The sequence below is a fragment of the Thermobia domestica genome, chromosome 18 (assembly GCF_964235325.1).
Source record: "Thermobia domestica chromosome 18, izTheDome1.hap1.1, whole genome shotgun sequence".
NCBI classification, from domain to species: Eukaryota; Metazoa; Arthropoda; class Insecta; order Zygentoma; family Lepismatidae; genus Thermobia; species Thermobia domestica.
The window spans coordinates 158,266,418-158,281,444 of NC_137471.1; the positions used below are offsets into that span (position 1 = coordinate 158,266,418).

General features: G+C 35.2%; 1 protein-coding gene across 1 annotated transcript; it reads right to left on the minus strand.

Annotated features, from left to right (window-relative positions):
• Positions 1–660: 660 nt before the first annotated feature.
• LOC145676090 (uncharacterized) lies at positions 661–13,913 on the minus strand. The gene is given in 3 exon segments (XM_081746969.1): positions 661–6,897; positions 6,899–7,837; positions 13,401–13,913. Coding segments are annotated over 3 exon segments (1,788 nt in total). The 5' UTR covers positions 13,658–13,913; the 3' UTR covers positions 661–6,305.
• Positions 13,914–15,027: the final 1,114 nt, after the last annotated feature.

Here is a 15,027-nt window from a genome sequence, read left to right on the forward strand (position 1 = left end):
GTGGGAGGAAACTGGAGGACTCCGAGGAAACCCAAGCACACGGTGTTTGTCCACCACAAAGTTAACTTGGCGGGAGCAGGGTTTGGACCCGGGACCTCATGCATCGGAGGTGAACGCTTTACAACTGAGCCACCCCGGCAAGTTTATCTTCAAAGGATGTATGAAAGATTTTCAATCGTTAATTATCATATGCGGTAAAATAACCGAACTGAAACAGTATCTAAAACTATGAGATGAGAACAGGATAAGAGTGAAAATGATCATAATGATGATCAAAAATTATACTACTTGTGTACTCCAGCCAGTACGCTCGTGAAAGCTCTCAATTTCTTGCAACCTGTCGCCTGTTAATGAATTAGCATCACTGTGCGCCCACATGAGTGCAATAAACAGAGTCTAGACTTGGCAGCTACGCTTCACTCCATGTGCGCCAGCTGAGAAAGTATGTGAATGCACTACGTTTTACCGGCAAACCAAAGTGGCTAGCAACCTATGAGAAGGTTACGCCCTCTGTAACGTGAGTGATGGAAAAGAATTTATTTACAAAGTGTAAGTAGAGATCTGTGCTCTATCGAAATTTTCTACAATTATACGGTATAACAAATAACAAATAATCAAAAATAAAAATAAAGATGTGCGTATGGAACTTTATCCTTAGCATTATAATGTAAGCAAACATATATAACACAAGTTAATATAGACAGATTGATTCAATATAAATACAATACAATTAGAGAAAATAAAAAATATGTAAAGGGATAACGAGGATGGAGAATGAGGGGAGGTGCGAAGCACAAGTAAACACATGTGTATTTTTAATCAGACAAATGAATGTGTCCTCTGCGTAGGGTCATCTCTATGTGATGATGGGAACCGGAGAAGCCAAACTGAGCAGAAAGTGATTACTGTGCAGGATATGATGGATAAAAGAGTGGAAGATGCTAATGAATAACATAATCAGATATCACCTTCAGCCCCAGATAGCCCCAATTCGTGACTTTTTTGAATTATTTGTAAACAACTGCAACAACAGTTTTCTTAATTCGTATGTTAGCAACTTTGGGTGAGACACTTGTCGGTTTCCGGGGAAGATGTGGATTTCGTATTTATATGCCTAAAAGACCTCCAAAATGTGGAAATAAAATTTTTATTCTTGTTGGTGAAACATTATACTACACAACAAATATAGTAGTGTATGTGAGGACACAACCAGAAGGCCCGTTCCAGATAGATAACAAACCTGAGGAAGTAGTGAAGAGATTGTGTCAACAGATTCATGGTTCATCTTGCAAAGGGACCTTTTACAATATTCGATTTACAAGCTGCAATTTGGTTAAATAAATGGAATGAGACAGTAAGTTAACAATTATAGGGACAATTCGTAAAAACAAGAGAGTTGCCCCCGCGTTTGTGAATGCCAAACGGAGGAAAGAATACAGTAGTGTATTTGGTTTTCATTAGAACTGCACCATTGGTTTGTATGCATCTAAGAATAATCTGTGTTTAGTGCTGATCTCAAGTATGCACAATCACCTCAAATTAGATGAGAGTAACAGAGTTAACAGGAAGCCAGATATTGTCACATTTTACAACGATACTAAAGGTGGGGTGGACATAGTAGACCAGATACCTACTGAATATGACGAAGAAAAAACACTGCACGATGGCAAATAACATAATTTTATCACTTCTAAAATGTAGAACCGACTAGTGGTAATGTTATACATTCAGCGAACACAGCAAGGTTTTTCGGATTGACTCTAGAAGATGCTTTGTACCTCCTCATGTAGGAAAGCGAGGACGATGTTGCATGTATGAACACAGTAAGGCCAGATATTTTGCCAAAAGTGCTGTAAGTGGATTTGCCTAAGTCATGCAAAAATGATGTGTGGAGACTGCTGCAGAATTGAAACGTGAATATACCGCTATTAGGAGAAATCCTGGTTTACTTCTTTCTAGTTAATAAATATTTTATTTTCAGTACCGGTATTTAAGCAATAAAATAGTCACATAATTATCGAACTTAATTTTAACAAGAAAGGTATTGCCTCAATAAAAATGTACAGTTTCGCTTAAAGCGTATCCACTGTCTGGTGTTATATTTAATATTGTAAATATAATACAAATTTAAATCCTAGTTCACATCTTATCAGACAAAAATGTCCTGGGTCCAGGAGGCAAAATGTTACCATTCATAATTTTTTTTTTCACCTTACCACTATAAGGTTAAGAACAATGTATCTCACGAGGGTAAAGTGTACTGGCAGAGCGTAAACATTAGGGACAAGGAGTATGCTGATAGCGATTTGGTGTGGGGTCTAAAGTGAGGTAGTATATATTGCATGAATAAAGGGTGCTGAGTTTGGAAGCGTTTGTTGATATAGGTGAGATTTAGTTTTTCGATATATTACTGTAATATGGACAAGTTATGCATTGGTATAGTTCCAGAGTGGGACTAGGTAATCGGACAATGAAAGGTATGTGGAAAACTTTTGGTTAGAGGGTCAACAGTTTTTTTTATAGGTTTTGAATAATGAAGCTATCCACACTCTAAATCTGTATGTTAAGTTTGGCAGTAACAAATCTTTGTATGTACTTAGGATCGTCTATGCACAAAATACAAAAAGACGGCATCAAACCGGAGAAAAGTTAAAGTTCGAGCTACTGCTTCGGGAAAAATATTTGTGCTATCTCTATGCTTTATCATTTCCATTGTGAACCCAGTAGTAAGGCTAGGGCTAGAGACTGCGTTTGACAGTTGGAGATGCAGTGAAATATCGTTATCATTTATTGGTAGAGAACACACAATTAAAATAATTTACAATGTTCAACTCAGATGGCAAGAAAAGAGTGAGAGTGAATTGGACAACGTGATCCCACGCTAGAGAAGTGTGCCAAATCAGATGTTTTATACTCTGCGTTTAATGTGGTGATGTACAGTAGAATGCTGCTCAAAAGTGCAGTGAAGAGAAAACCACCTTTAAACTATACTACAAAAATGTACAAAGCGTTACAAACAATTTTAAAACACTGTGCCGTAAATATGGCTGAACAGTGGTGAGCGAAACATGTCTGGAAATATCGATAAGGAACAGTGGAATGTCGTTTCTCAACCAATTCTCTACATACAAATAAGACCGCAAGACCATAGAGGTGGATTGTTTGTAGTATTAAAATTAATGGGGCAGCAGAGCACAGAATGATCTCGTACGTGAGTGTGAAACTATTTGAGCAGAGGTAAGTCTGTCCAAAAACAATCTTCGTCGGGTGTTTCTGCAGACCATATAGGAACAGTGCTCAAAGTTTACTTGAAAGATGCCACGAATCATTTCCAGATGTTATCAAACGTGACAAAGTTGCTTATTTCGGTGACTATAACTTGAGCTTAGATATGGATCTACAGTAAACATGGGATAACGTCAGACACAAATGACATCCCTTTGTCGACTATTTTACACAAGCACTTTATTTGGGTTAGTACAATTTTCATAGCACGCGTAAAAATAACAGCTTTTTTTATATCATCTCTATTCCTCCAACAGAATGCGACATCTCAAATAAACTGTCCGCACGTGTGAGATTTTTGTCCTTTGTGGATCATTATTTACTTGGCAATATGTGAACCTTGAGTAAATGCCTTGCTAAGCTCTTTGCATCTCTTCGGTGACTTGTGTTCAACTGCATTTCAAGGTTTGAGCGTAGACTATATCGTCTTCCACACCTCTTACGTGTGAGGTTTTGATACTGTGTGGCTCAGCACGTATGAACGTTGACTAAATTCTATTCCAGGATTTTTGCAAGGTGAGATTTTGCTACTGTGTGGATTCACATGTGTGTAGCCAATTCCGAACGTAGATTAAATGCTTTACCATACTCTTGACATGTGTGATGTGTTACTCTTGTGTAGATTAACATATCTCTAGCCAAACTTCAACGTATATCACATGACATACCACACTCAGGGCATTATAATGCATATTCTAATTAATATTAACATGTGTAGTCAGAGTTGAACTTCGATTAAACTTCTAACCATACTCTTAGCATACTTGACTTTTTTTTCCTGTATGGATTAACATGTGTGTAACCAAACTTAAACGATATTTAAATTCGCCACCACACTCGTAGCATGTCTGATATTTTGTTCCTGTGTGTATTAACATGTGTGTAGCCAAACGTGAAGGTTGATCAAATTTTTTACCACACTCTTGGCACGTGCGTGGATTAACAAGTGTGCAGCCAAACTGGAACCTCGAGGAAATGCTTTGCAACATTCTTGGCATGTAAAATCTTCTCCTCTGTGAATAATATAAATGTAGCCATACTTTAACGTAGTCTAAATCCTTTACCACACGCTTGGCACGTGTAAGTTTCATTTGTGTGGACTAAGATGTGTGCACCTAAACTTGAAATTCGACTAAATGTAGTGATGGGATATTTACCGGTAAATATTTTTTGGGTATTTACCTTGGGTAAATACCCAGGTATTTACCCAAATTGGGTAAATATACGGGTTTTTTCCTTTTCAACCCTATATGTGAGACAGGCATTCTTTCGCAGTACGTAAAAGTAATTAAAAAGTAACAGTGGATCCAGTAGAAACTAGAACAAATGTCAAAAGTCAGTAAATTTATTATTTTCCTTAATACAAATAATTTACGTGGTCGTTCCTGTTTTGATAATAGTAACATAAAACAAGTATGTTTCTCTAGAGAACTTACTTTTAAAAACTGTTGACTCTGAAAAACACCACAGTTATTTTTTCTACCAATAAAGAAACTAAAATAGAACATGGAACGCAAATAAGTGTCTTTCTTTTAATTTACATTCTACAAGTGACTATGGGCGACAAGTTATTAAAATTGACAAGATTTGAAATATATATTTTCTGTTACATTATGCATGCTTTAATAACTACAAATAAAACACAGTAGGAGCATGAGTATGAGTGGAGACTTTCACATTTACACTACACTTGTTAGCTACACATCAAAATGTAATAAAAATTGAGCTATCGTAATCCAGAATAAAGTAATTGTATTTTCGTGTTTTGCATGAAATTAGCAATTTTGTAAACAAGATAGATAAAATGCCATTATAAAATGGGCTTCTCATGACGATTACGTCAGTTTCTTTAATTAGTTTCTGACCGGATGGCATGAGATTCATACGCCTAATTCAAATGATTTCATGCTTTAATTTAGAATTCGGCAAAATGTCGTTAGTTCACTCTGGTTTCTAACATCTCATTTGGCAGCATCATCCACGGCATTTCTATCATAAAGCTAATAAAAGGACAAATGAATTACAGAACATTCAAGAATTAGCAGCGTTCTCGAAATATTCTAGCTATACATTTAGGGGCAAAACGTTATCTCGTTATGAGGTGACATTTCTACGAAGATAACGTATCAGCTTCATCGGATATATGGAATAAATATATGGCATCATCACAGCTGATGTCTCCGCCTATCTCACATACAGAAAAAGTGTCATGTCATTGTCTTCTTCAAGGGTTTTCCTTTCTCTAGTACCATGTTCACTTCAAGTGTTATTTTAGAACCCACTACGTCTTCTTATTACGTAATTTTGCAGTTTGTAATAAATACCCATTTTTTGGGTAGGTAAATAAAATTTCGGTATTTACCGGGTATTTACCCATTTTTTATTTACCTACCCAGTGGGTAAATACCCAAGTCTCATCCCTAACTAAATGCCTTATCTCACTCCTGGAAGGTGTGTGTGTTTTCTCCTGTGCGGATTAACATGTGTGTAGCTAAATGTGAATGATGTGCAAATGCCTTACCACACTCTTGGCACGTGTGAGGTTTTTCTCCTTTGTGGATTAACATGTGTGTAGCCAAATTTGAACTTCGATTAAATGCCTTACCACACTGCTGGCATGTGTAAACTATTTATTCTGTGTGGATTAACATGTGTGTAGCCAAATGTGAACGTTGATTAAATGCCTTATCACACTCTTGGCACGTGTGAGGTTTTTCTCCTGTGTGGATTAACATGTGTCTAGCCAAAATCGAACGTTGATTAAATGCCTTATCACACTCTTGGCACGTGTGAGGTTTTTCTCCTGTGTGGATTAACATGTGTGTAGCGAAATGTGAACGAAGAGTAAATGATTTACCACACTCTTGGCACATGTGAGATTTTTCTCCTGTGTGGACTAACATGTGTCTAGCCAAATGTGAACGATGAGTAAATGTTTTACCACACTCTTCGCATGTGTAAACTTTTTCTCCAGTGTGGATTAACATGTGTGTAGCCAAATGTGAACGTTGAGTAAACGACTAACCACACTGTTCGCATGTGTAAACTTTTTCTCCTTTGTGGAATAACATGTGTCTAGCCAAATGTGAACGTTGAGTAAATGCCTTACCACACTCTTGGCAGGTGTAAGATTTTTCTCCTGTGTGGATTAACATGTGAGTAGCTAAATATGAACGTTGAGTAAATGCCTTACCACGCTGTTCGCATATGTAAACTTTTTCTCCTGTGTGGATTAACATGTGTCTAGCTAAAGTCGAACGTTGAGTAAATGCCTTATCACACTCTTGGCACGTGTGAAGTTTTTCTCCTGTGTGGATTAACATGTGTCTAGCCAAAGTCGAACGTTGATTAAATGCCTTATTACACTCTTGGCACGTGTGAGGTTTTTCTCCTGTGTGGATTAACATGTGTGTAGCCAAATGTGAACGATGATTAAATGCTTTACCACACTCTTGGCACCTGTGAGATTTTTCTCCTGTGTGGATTAACATGTATCTAGCCAAAGTCGAACGTCTATTAAATGCCTTATCACATTCTTGGCACGTGTGAGGTTTTTCTCCTGTGTGGATTAACATGTGTGTAGCGAAATGTGAACGATGAGTAAATGTTTTACCACACTCTTCGCATGTGTAAACTTTTTCTCCCTTGTGGATTAACATGTGTGTAGAAAAGTTGAACTTCGATGAAATACCTACCACACTCTTGGCATGGGAAAACTTTTTCTCGTGTGTGGATTAACATGTGTGTAGCCAAATTTGAACGTTGATTAAATGCCTTACCACACTGTTCGCATGTGTAAACTTTTTCTCCTGTGTGGATCAACATGTGTCTAGCCAAAGTCGAACGTTGATTAAATGCCTTATGACACTCTTGGCACGTGTGAGTTTTTTCTCCTGTGTGGATTAACATGTGTGTAGCCAAATGTGAACGATGATTAAAAGCTTTACCACACTCTTGGCACCTGTGAGATTTTTCTCCTGTGTGGATTAACATGTGTTCAGCCAAAGTCGAACGTCGATTAAATGCCTTATCACACTCTTGGCACGTGTGAGATTTTTCTCCTGTGTGGATTAACATGTGTGTAGCCAAATGAGGACGTTGAGTAAATGTCCTACCACACTCTTGGCACATATGAGGTTTTTCTCCTGAGTGAATTAACATGTGTGTTGCCAGAGTCGAATGATGAATAAATGCCTTTCCACACTCTTGGCACGTGTGTAGTTTTTCTCGTGTATGAATCACCATGTGCGTAGCCAAACTTGAAGATACTCTAAATACTTTTCCACATACTCCACAAAAGTGAGATTTTTCACCTAACTGCACAAATTCACCAGTTGACATAGTTGAACTTTGACTATAGCGTTTATCACAATTTTGGTACGTATGACGCTTTTCACTCTCCTGTGTCACCATATTTGTTGTCAAACGTGATCGATGAAATCCTTTGCCAAACTGCGTCGAAGTATCAGATTCCTTATAAGAATGAGAGATGGCTTTATTTAAAGATGTAAACTTATACCCTTCTCCGTGGAAAGCAAAGATGTTATCGCGTCTGTAACAAATTCAACAAACAATGAAATGTAAATGGAGATAATGATTAAGTAGCAAGAAAACATGTAATCATTCGCTATATTACATGTTTTATTACATTAAATATTGTAGAAATATGAAATGGAGTACCATATCACTGTTGTCACAAAATAAGTTGCTGTAGTTTGTTTCATTATATCAAATTAATCCATCATTTATATCGTGGCGGATATAAGTCTATGACCAGGTATTGTCGGCTGCCTTGACACAAAAGCACAGTATGAGAATTAAATCTGTCTTATCTCTAGTTTCGTGTGGAGAAAAAAACAACTTGCGATCCAAAGGTTTAAGAAAAACTCAACGTTTTAATAGAAACTGCACCGAAGATCATTCACTTATATCATCTTAAGAGGAACACCAAAGGCGTTTTGAAACGAATTAAAAATTACATAAAACTTTCAAAGCTGAGGCAGAGAAACTTACAGTAACAAGACTAAAGACGAATCATTTACAGCGTTGTGATCGTGGTTCAATGGTCTAGGGGTTTGACCAGTAATCTCGAGGTTCTTCGATCGAATACACGTCAAGCATTTTTTTTTTTTTTACTTTAGGAATTTTGATGGAAATAGATCGGCGATAACACACGCTTCATTAGATTTAAATATTTGAATACTCGTTACTTTCTGCGCTTGAACTATCAAATTTTCAGGAACAATACTAATAATAATAACAATTATCTCGAAGAATATTTTAAAATTAAAAACTTATTATCGCTCAGGTCGTACAATTACAAGCAGAAACGTGATATTAGGCAAAAAAAAAAAATATTTCGGTTTTGTGTAATGTTGCCAATGAAAAGACGAATTTCTCATCTCGATTCTTAAACAAACCAAACAAAATCGGGATGAAACATTTTAATTCGAGACGGGACAAGGTTAACTCACACTATAGTCATGCTTTGGAGATGAGAACCGAGGCGAGACCAAAGCTATCGTAAACATTTCTCATCTTATCTCGATTCTAGAGATAGTGTATGCCACTCTTTAAGCAACAATTGCTCTGTAGACTGAATCTTATACATCATTTTGTTAGTTTGTATTTCAAAGCTCACTGAATTATGGTCTGTGTATATATTTTTGTAGCAAAGCTTTTATAATTACATCTGCAAACTACACAAGTTAGTTTATTACAAGCTTTAGTTTTCAATTATATTCAGTTCTTTTTTTTTTTTTTTTTTTTACAGTTATTTTCCTGAAAACGTACAGTAGAATATATTCTACACGAAATATTAGCGGAAATCTTTCGTTTCAATTTGAGTAGCTGTAGAGGTGTCTCATGATGGTACGGAACCCCTTTCCCGATACCCCTTCGACATTAGTGATGGGTAAATTCCGGGAAAGATAGTTTTCGGGAAAATTCCCTGGGAATATTCCCAAAATGGGAATTTATCCGGGAATTTATGATCAATCAGAAAGAAAATTGCATTCTATTATTATTTTGATTTCAAAATTGAATTAATTTTTATATTACAGCATATGACTACTGTTGTCCACAGAGGATTCTTTAAAATGTATATTCTGAACGGTACCTCGTTACTTTATTTACACTTTATTACATTTAGAAAGTACGCATAAATGTATATGTATACACAAAATGTTCTATCAATTAAATATGTGTGAGAAAATTATATAGTAACAGTTTAAATTTATATGTAAGTGGATTTGCTCAACTTGACTCTATTGCTGATATTATAAACACATTAAATTTATAAATGTTATAAACTAATTAGATTGGATAAATGCTAAAAGATACATGTCTCACCAATTTATCAACATTTGCGCATACATATTTATGTTCACAAAATTTGTAGGGTACTTACGTATCTTTATGTTTTAGCACGTAACATGACCATACACGACCTTTCATTCTACCTATTTCTCGAAATTCCATATGTTAATTCACATGTAAAAGAAGCCCGACTACTCCTTCAGAAATTCGAGTCAGAGAGAGGAGACAGACCGACGTCTATTACTAATGGTAGTTCAGGGTTTACTAAGAGTACATTATCTCTATTTCTATATAATTCTAAATTACTTTACAAAATGGTTCCTTTTCATCATTTGTATATTAGTACTTTGCTAATTTTGGCTGCTCTTTAGCGTTGGGGGACAGATTTGCACCTACTTTTTTTGCGATATTCTATTTTGATGCGCTTGTTTTATGGTTTCATACGTTAAATTACGTTACCAACATTAAATTCAGACAGCGTTGCAAAGCGTGCGTTAGCGAATGAAGGTGGGTTAGAGTCCCGCATAGCACTTTGTTTTCTACCTTCGTTACCAACAATTCACTTTCTTTTCTCACATAAATCACTTCCACTTACCTAACCGTTTTGTATAAATCTTCTACTGCCCTAAAAAAATGTGTTCGACACTTTCTTTATCATCACTGTCAACTCATTTCTTCAGTAAATCATCCTACATTTTGCTAATTTTGGTCCCCTAATTCGAAACAATTACCTTACTTTTTAGTGCAAATGGAAATGGAACTTAAAAACTCATATTATTAGTTATATAAAGTACTGTCAAATAATTTCAAATTTTTTAACCCCCAAATTCTTTAAACCCTTGAAGTAAATCATAATATATTAAAATAATGTAATTAGTCATTTTGTTATTATAATTTGGAAGAGAAAGTAAACAAATGGAAATAAATTCCTTCCCAGTAATTTATAGACCAGGGAAGAAACCGGGAATATTCCCATTTTTAAATTCCTTCCCACCGTGAATATTCCCACCGCCCATCAGTATTCGACATCTTCTGTAACTTAGCCAGCATAACCATTACTCAAAAAAAATAATTACGGCTTTTGTGAGTTCAGAATCCTTACTTTCTACACGAAAATTACCTCGAAATTTTCCGTTATAACATTTAACTTTCCTTTATAACATTTAGCTAGTTGTAGGGAAACTTTCCGTTATAACTTGTAGCTAGTTGCAGGAATGTATCGAGAGGGTATGTGCTGTTGGTCCTGACACTTCTCTCCAATCCAGACTATTTTGTAACTTATGGCATACGCTACGGGTTATTTTACAGGCTTTAATACAATGTGTCCTCATACGGAATATTTTACCTATACCATTATTATTATTATTATTATTACTGACTATTTGAGACCTCAATATTACGTCACACTGCCGTAGCAAAGGTGGGATAAATGCAATAAACAAGTGACAAATCTTGGGAAAAAGACGAAAATCAATGTGAAGGTTACGATTATATTTACAAGAATCTAACAACTACCAAAAAACACGGTTTCAACCACATGGCGACCGTTTTCCGGATTAATTTATAGCAATCTTCCTACAACTGCTTTTACAATACCATTAGTTATAAAGATAACGTGTTGAGTTTTGAATCTGATTAGCCTAGTGTCGACAGTCAATTTCCATCAGATCCATCGCGAACACAATTAATTAAAAATAAAGCTGAGGGATAGATAAAAACAAGAAGTAATTAATGAAGATTTTTCATGTAAGTTAAGTAAATATGTTTTGACCTTGAGAGCAACAGAGAGATTAATGTAGCTCATAAAAATTTTTCTTGTTTATTTTTAATTCTATGGAGATGTGAGTGGATAGCAAACAGCTGATTGCGTATACACACATACATACATGTTTTACACTATGCACCGTTTTGTGCATTTATGAGTAAATGTTTTAATACTAATACACAATAACACACTGAGCAAGGCTATGTGATAATATGTAAAAAAAAAAAAATCACGTGACAGTTTCAACACAATAACTGTGCAAACAAACAGAGAACATATAGAGAATGTTTCGGAAAGCAGGAATTAGGACGTACAGGAAAAGAGGAAGCAGAATAATTGAGCTAGTCAGAAGAGAAAAGAGAAAAGCAATAGCGAACAAAGATCAAGGGGGAGTAATATATAGAGTAGGATGCGAGGAGTGTAACAAAATTTACATAGGAGAAACAAAAAAAAAATGCAAAAAAAAAAAAGATTAAACAGCACCAGGATGATGTAAGATTGAAAATGGTCAACAATGCGATATACAAGCATCAGAAAGAAACAAACCACAGGATAGGATGGGAAGGAGCAGAGGTCATAGAAGTAGAGAACAGGACTTTGGTGAGAAAATGGAAGGAAGCCACAGAGATTATGAAAGCAGGACGCAAGGTGATGAACTGGAATGCAGGATTCTCGATAAATAAGGAGTGGGAGAAGATTCTGCTTAAAGAAGAAGAAATAAAAAGGAAGAAAGAGAAACAAAATAACAAGGAAATTAAGGGTAATTAGAGGATGGACGCATCCAGCGATAAAAAGTAAACCTTTAATTGGACACGTGTGCAGCGAAAACGTAGAAGTGAAAGCCAGACAATCGTTACTTTTTAAAGAAGGGGCGGAACCTAATTAAAATTGATCTCCGGACAGTATATATAAGTGATTACCAACCCCAGCAGCCACAAGGAGTGGAAGTCTGATGAAGACAGAGTTATTGTGTAGAAACTGTCACGTGATACTGTTTTTCAAATATTATCACATGGCCTTGCTGTGTGTGTTATTGTGTATTAGTACAAAATGGAATCAAGGCCTGGTAGAATAGTTATAGAAAATATTTTATGTATGGTACTAGTTTACATCTGTGTTAATTTTATATTGAAGCACTTCGCAAAGTGAAACCTGAATTGTGAAAAGAAGGATTGGTTGTTAATGGTCGTAACATCAAAATTCTTAGTGTTTCATGTTTTAAGTGCATGTTTCTTATTTTCGTATTAAACTCAGACATTTACATTTTTGTACTTTGAATTAGTTGCTCGTATTTCATATCAATATGGAGGCTTTTTTTTTTTTAGAACAATTTCAAGCAATGTTGACAGAGGAATTAGAGAAACAATTATAAACCATTGCTCAAAAATGGTAATGAATATTGGATGTCTAGGACAAAAAGTACGTGAATCAGTAGGTGAACTTCAACAGCCTGTAATAGAAACGTTTTGGGAGCGTAGGAAAGAGCGAATTGAATGCCAAAGCAGACAATTTACGTAATAATATCAAAGTAGCCAATAACTCCTTAACTGAAGTACGCTCTGAATTAGTTAACGCTAAATAAAATTACACACGTGCATAGTTTATGTGCGAATATAATACATTACAGGTTTACATTTGTAAAATTGTAGGATAATTACCATTCTCATTATTTGTTATTTTACATAAGTTTCTATATAAATAAAACAATACAGTCGAGCACCCATATTTTTAATATGTGGAACCATTAGTGAGAAATGTGTAACCAAAAATAAAGAAATAATAATTTTATCAAGATATCAACTACATAAAAATTGTATGGATGGTATCAATTTTGTTATTATTTTTATTTGGTATACAGCTTGTCTATGTGTGCCATGTCATTTCCAAATTGTAGGCTACTAACTTACGTTCATGATATCACCCATACGTAAATATATCTCGTGAAGTATTGCTTTTAACCAACAAAATTTCCGAGACCATGTAACCGTATTATCAATCTGAGCCAGTTAGTTAATGAAAAATTGAACATTACCTTTCTGCTCCAACTGAATTTAAACTTTTTGTTGTTAATTGTTGGGAGTCATTAGAATACGACGCGCAAGTCTCCTGAACCACTATTTTTTTTAGCGTTTCTATATTACTTTCAAATGCAGGATCTTCTTTTAGTGCTAATTCTGGTTTCACCCTATCAACGTTTAGTTTCACATCCAAAGAGCACATGGCTGTATCCTTGTCCACTGATACCTCTCCTTCCGTTGTAGATAATATTAACTCTTTGTTGTCATTCATTAGTTCGTATGTCCACCCTCTCCCTTCGAGCGGATCATCATGAGGTAAGTCCTAAGCAATTTCTTCTTTGTACATCAATTCCAACTTAACAGACGCCTTACCAGCCATTGTGAATTGAAATATAATAAGAATTTAACACTGTTCTTATACTCCCCTTATATTTCACGTTGCCAGTGTTAATGAAATGATTTACAAGTATGTTCACAAAAGCAACTTTATATTTCCAATCTTCTTCTTCTTCCTCTTATTCTCATACATCAGCTACAACACAATTGCTCTCAGTGATGCCAATTGAAGGGAAATTTCCCTTGGCGCAGGGAAATTTCGAGTACAATTTGGAGAAAAGGAAAAAGGGGAAATTGCTTGTAATCTCTCAATATTGCAAGGAAATTTGAACCTCTCTTCAATCATTTATAGATTGATAGATATATTTACGCATCTGATTAATCTCATTAAAATTCAGTATGAATTCAATATCCTATTTGTTCCAAACATAATCCGTTGCACATGTTTCACATAAATTCTCACAAGTTATCTTGCTTTGCATTCGTTAATATTTATCAACATTGCACATCGATCAACATATTCAGTTAAATTCGAAACTTTACAACAATGCTTATTTAAAATCTTCTATCAAAATTAATCTTCCCATTGTTGAATTAAATGCAGTGCAATAAGAAGAAATATTTCTCGATTAAATTATCACTCCAACTATTATAACAGTTTAATTTTCCCAATCAGAAGATATTTTTCCCAACGAGAAAATTGATTGTGAAGAGGATTAATCGATGTAAGAGAAGAAAAACTGCGTGTCGTGAATGTAAATATGTATAGAGGGGCGAATACTGGGTCATTAGTGTATGTGTCTTTGTGTAAGATTACAAATTTTCTGGTGACTGTGCGTACAGAATTATAAATTCTTAAGAATTCCGCATCTCTAATCTTTGTATTGTGTTTACGAACATTCCTCGTGTACAGCCAAAGAGAGTAGCAGCTAAAGTTTTCTCTGTAACTGTTCGTATTCGTTTCAGTAAATATTGGAGTGCTGTTCTTAAGTAAGTGCATGCCAAATATATACTTAATATTTTCTTTGTACCTTAGGTTACATTAATATTAAAATCTATCATGATATCTGTAATCTATAATCTGTAATAATAGTGTGGCGTCCAATATGGTTGTATGTTCTTGTTCACCTGATGGAAGAAATCGTGAAACTCAGGTTAAGAAGTGTTATAAATGTAAAAAAGTAGTAAAAAACAGTATACGCTGTGATGTTTGTAAACATATATTTCATATTGGCAAATGTAGCGGCGTGAAGAAAACTGACATCAAAAATAAATGGTCTTGTATTTCATGTGTTGATACTGTAA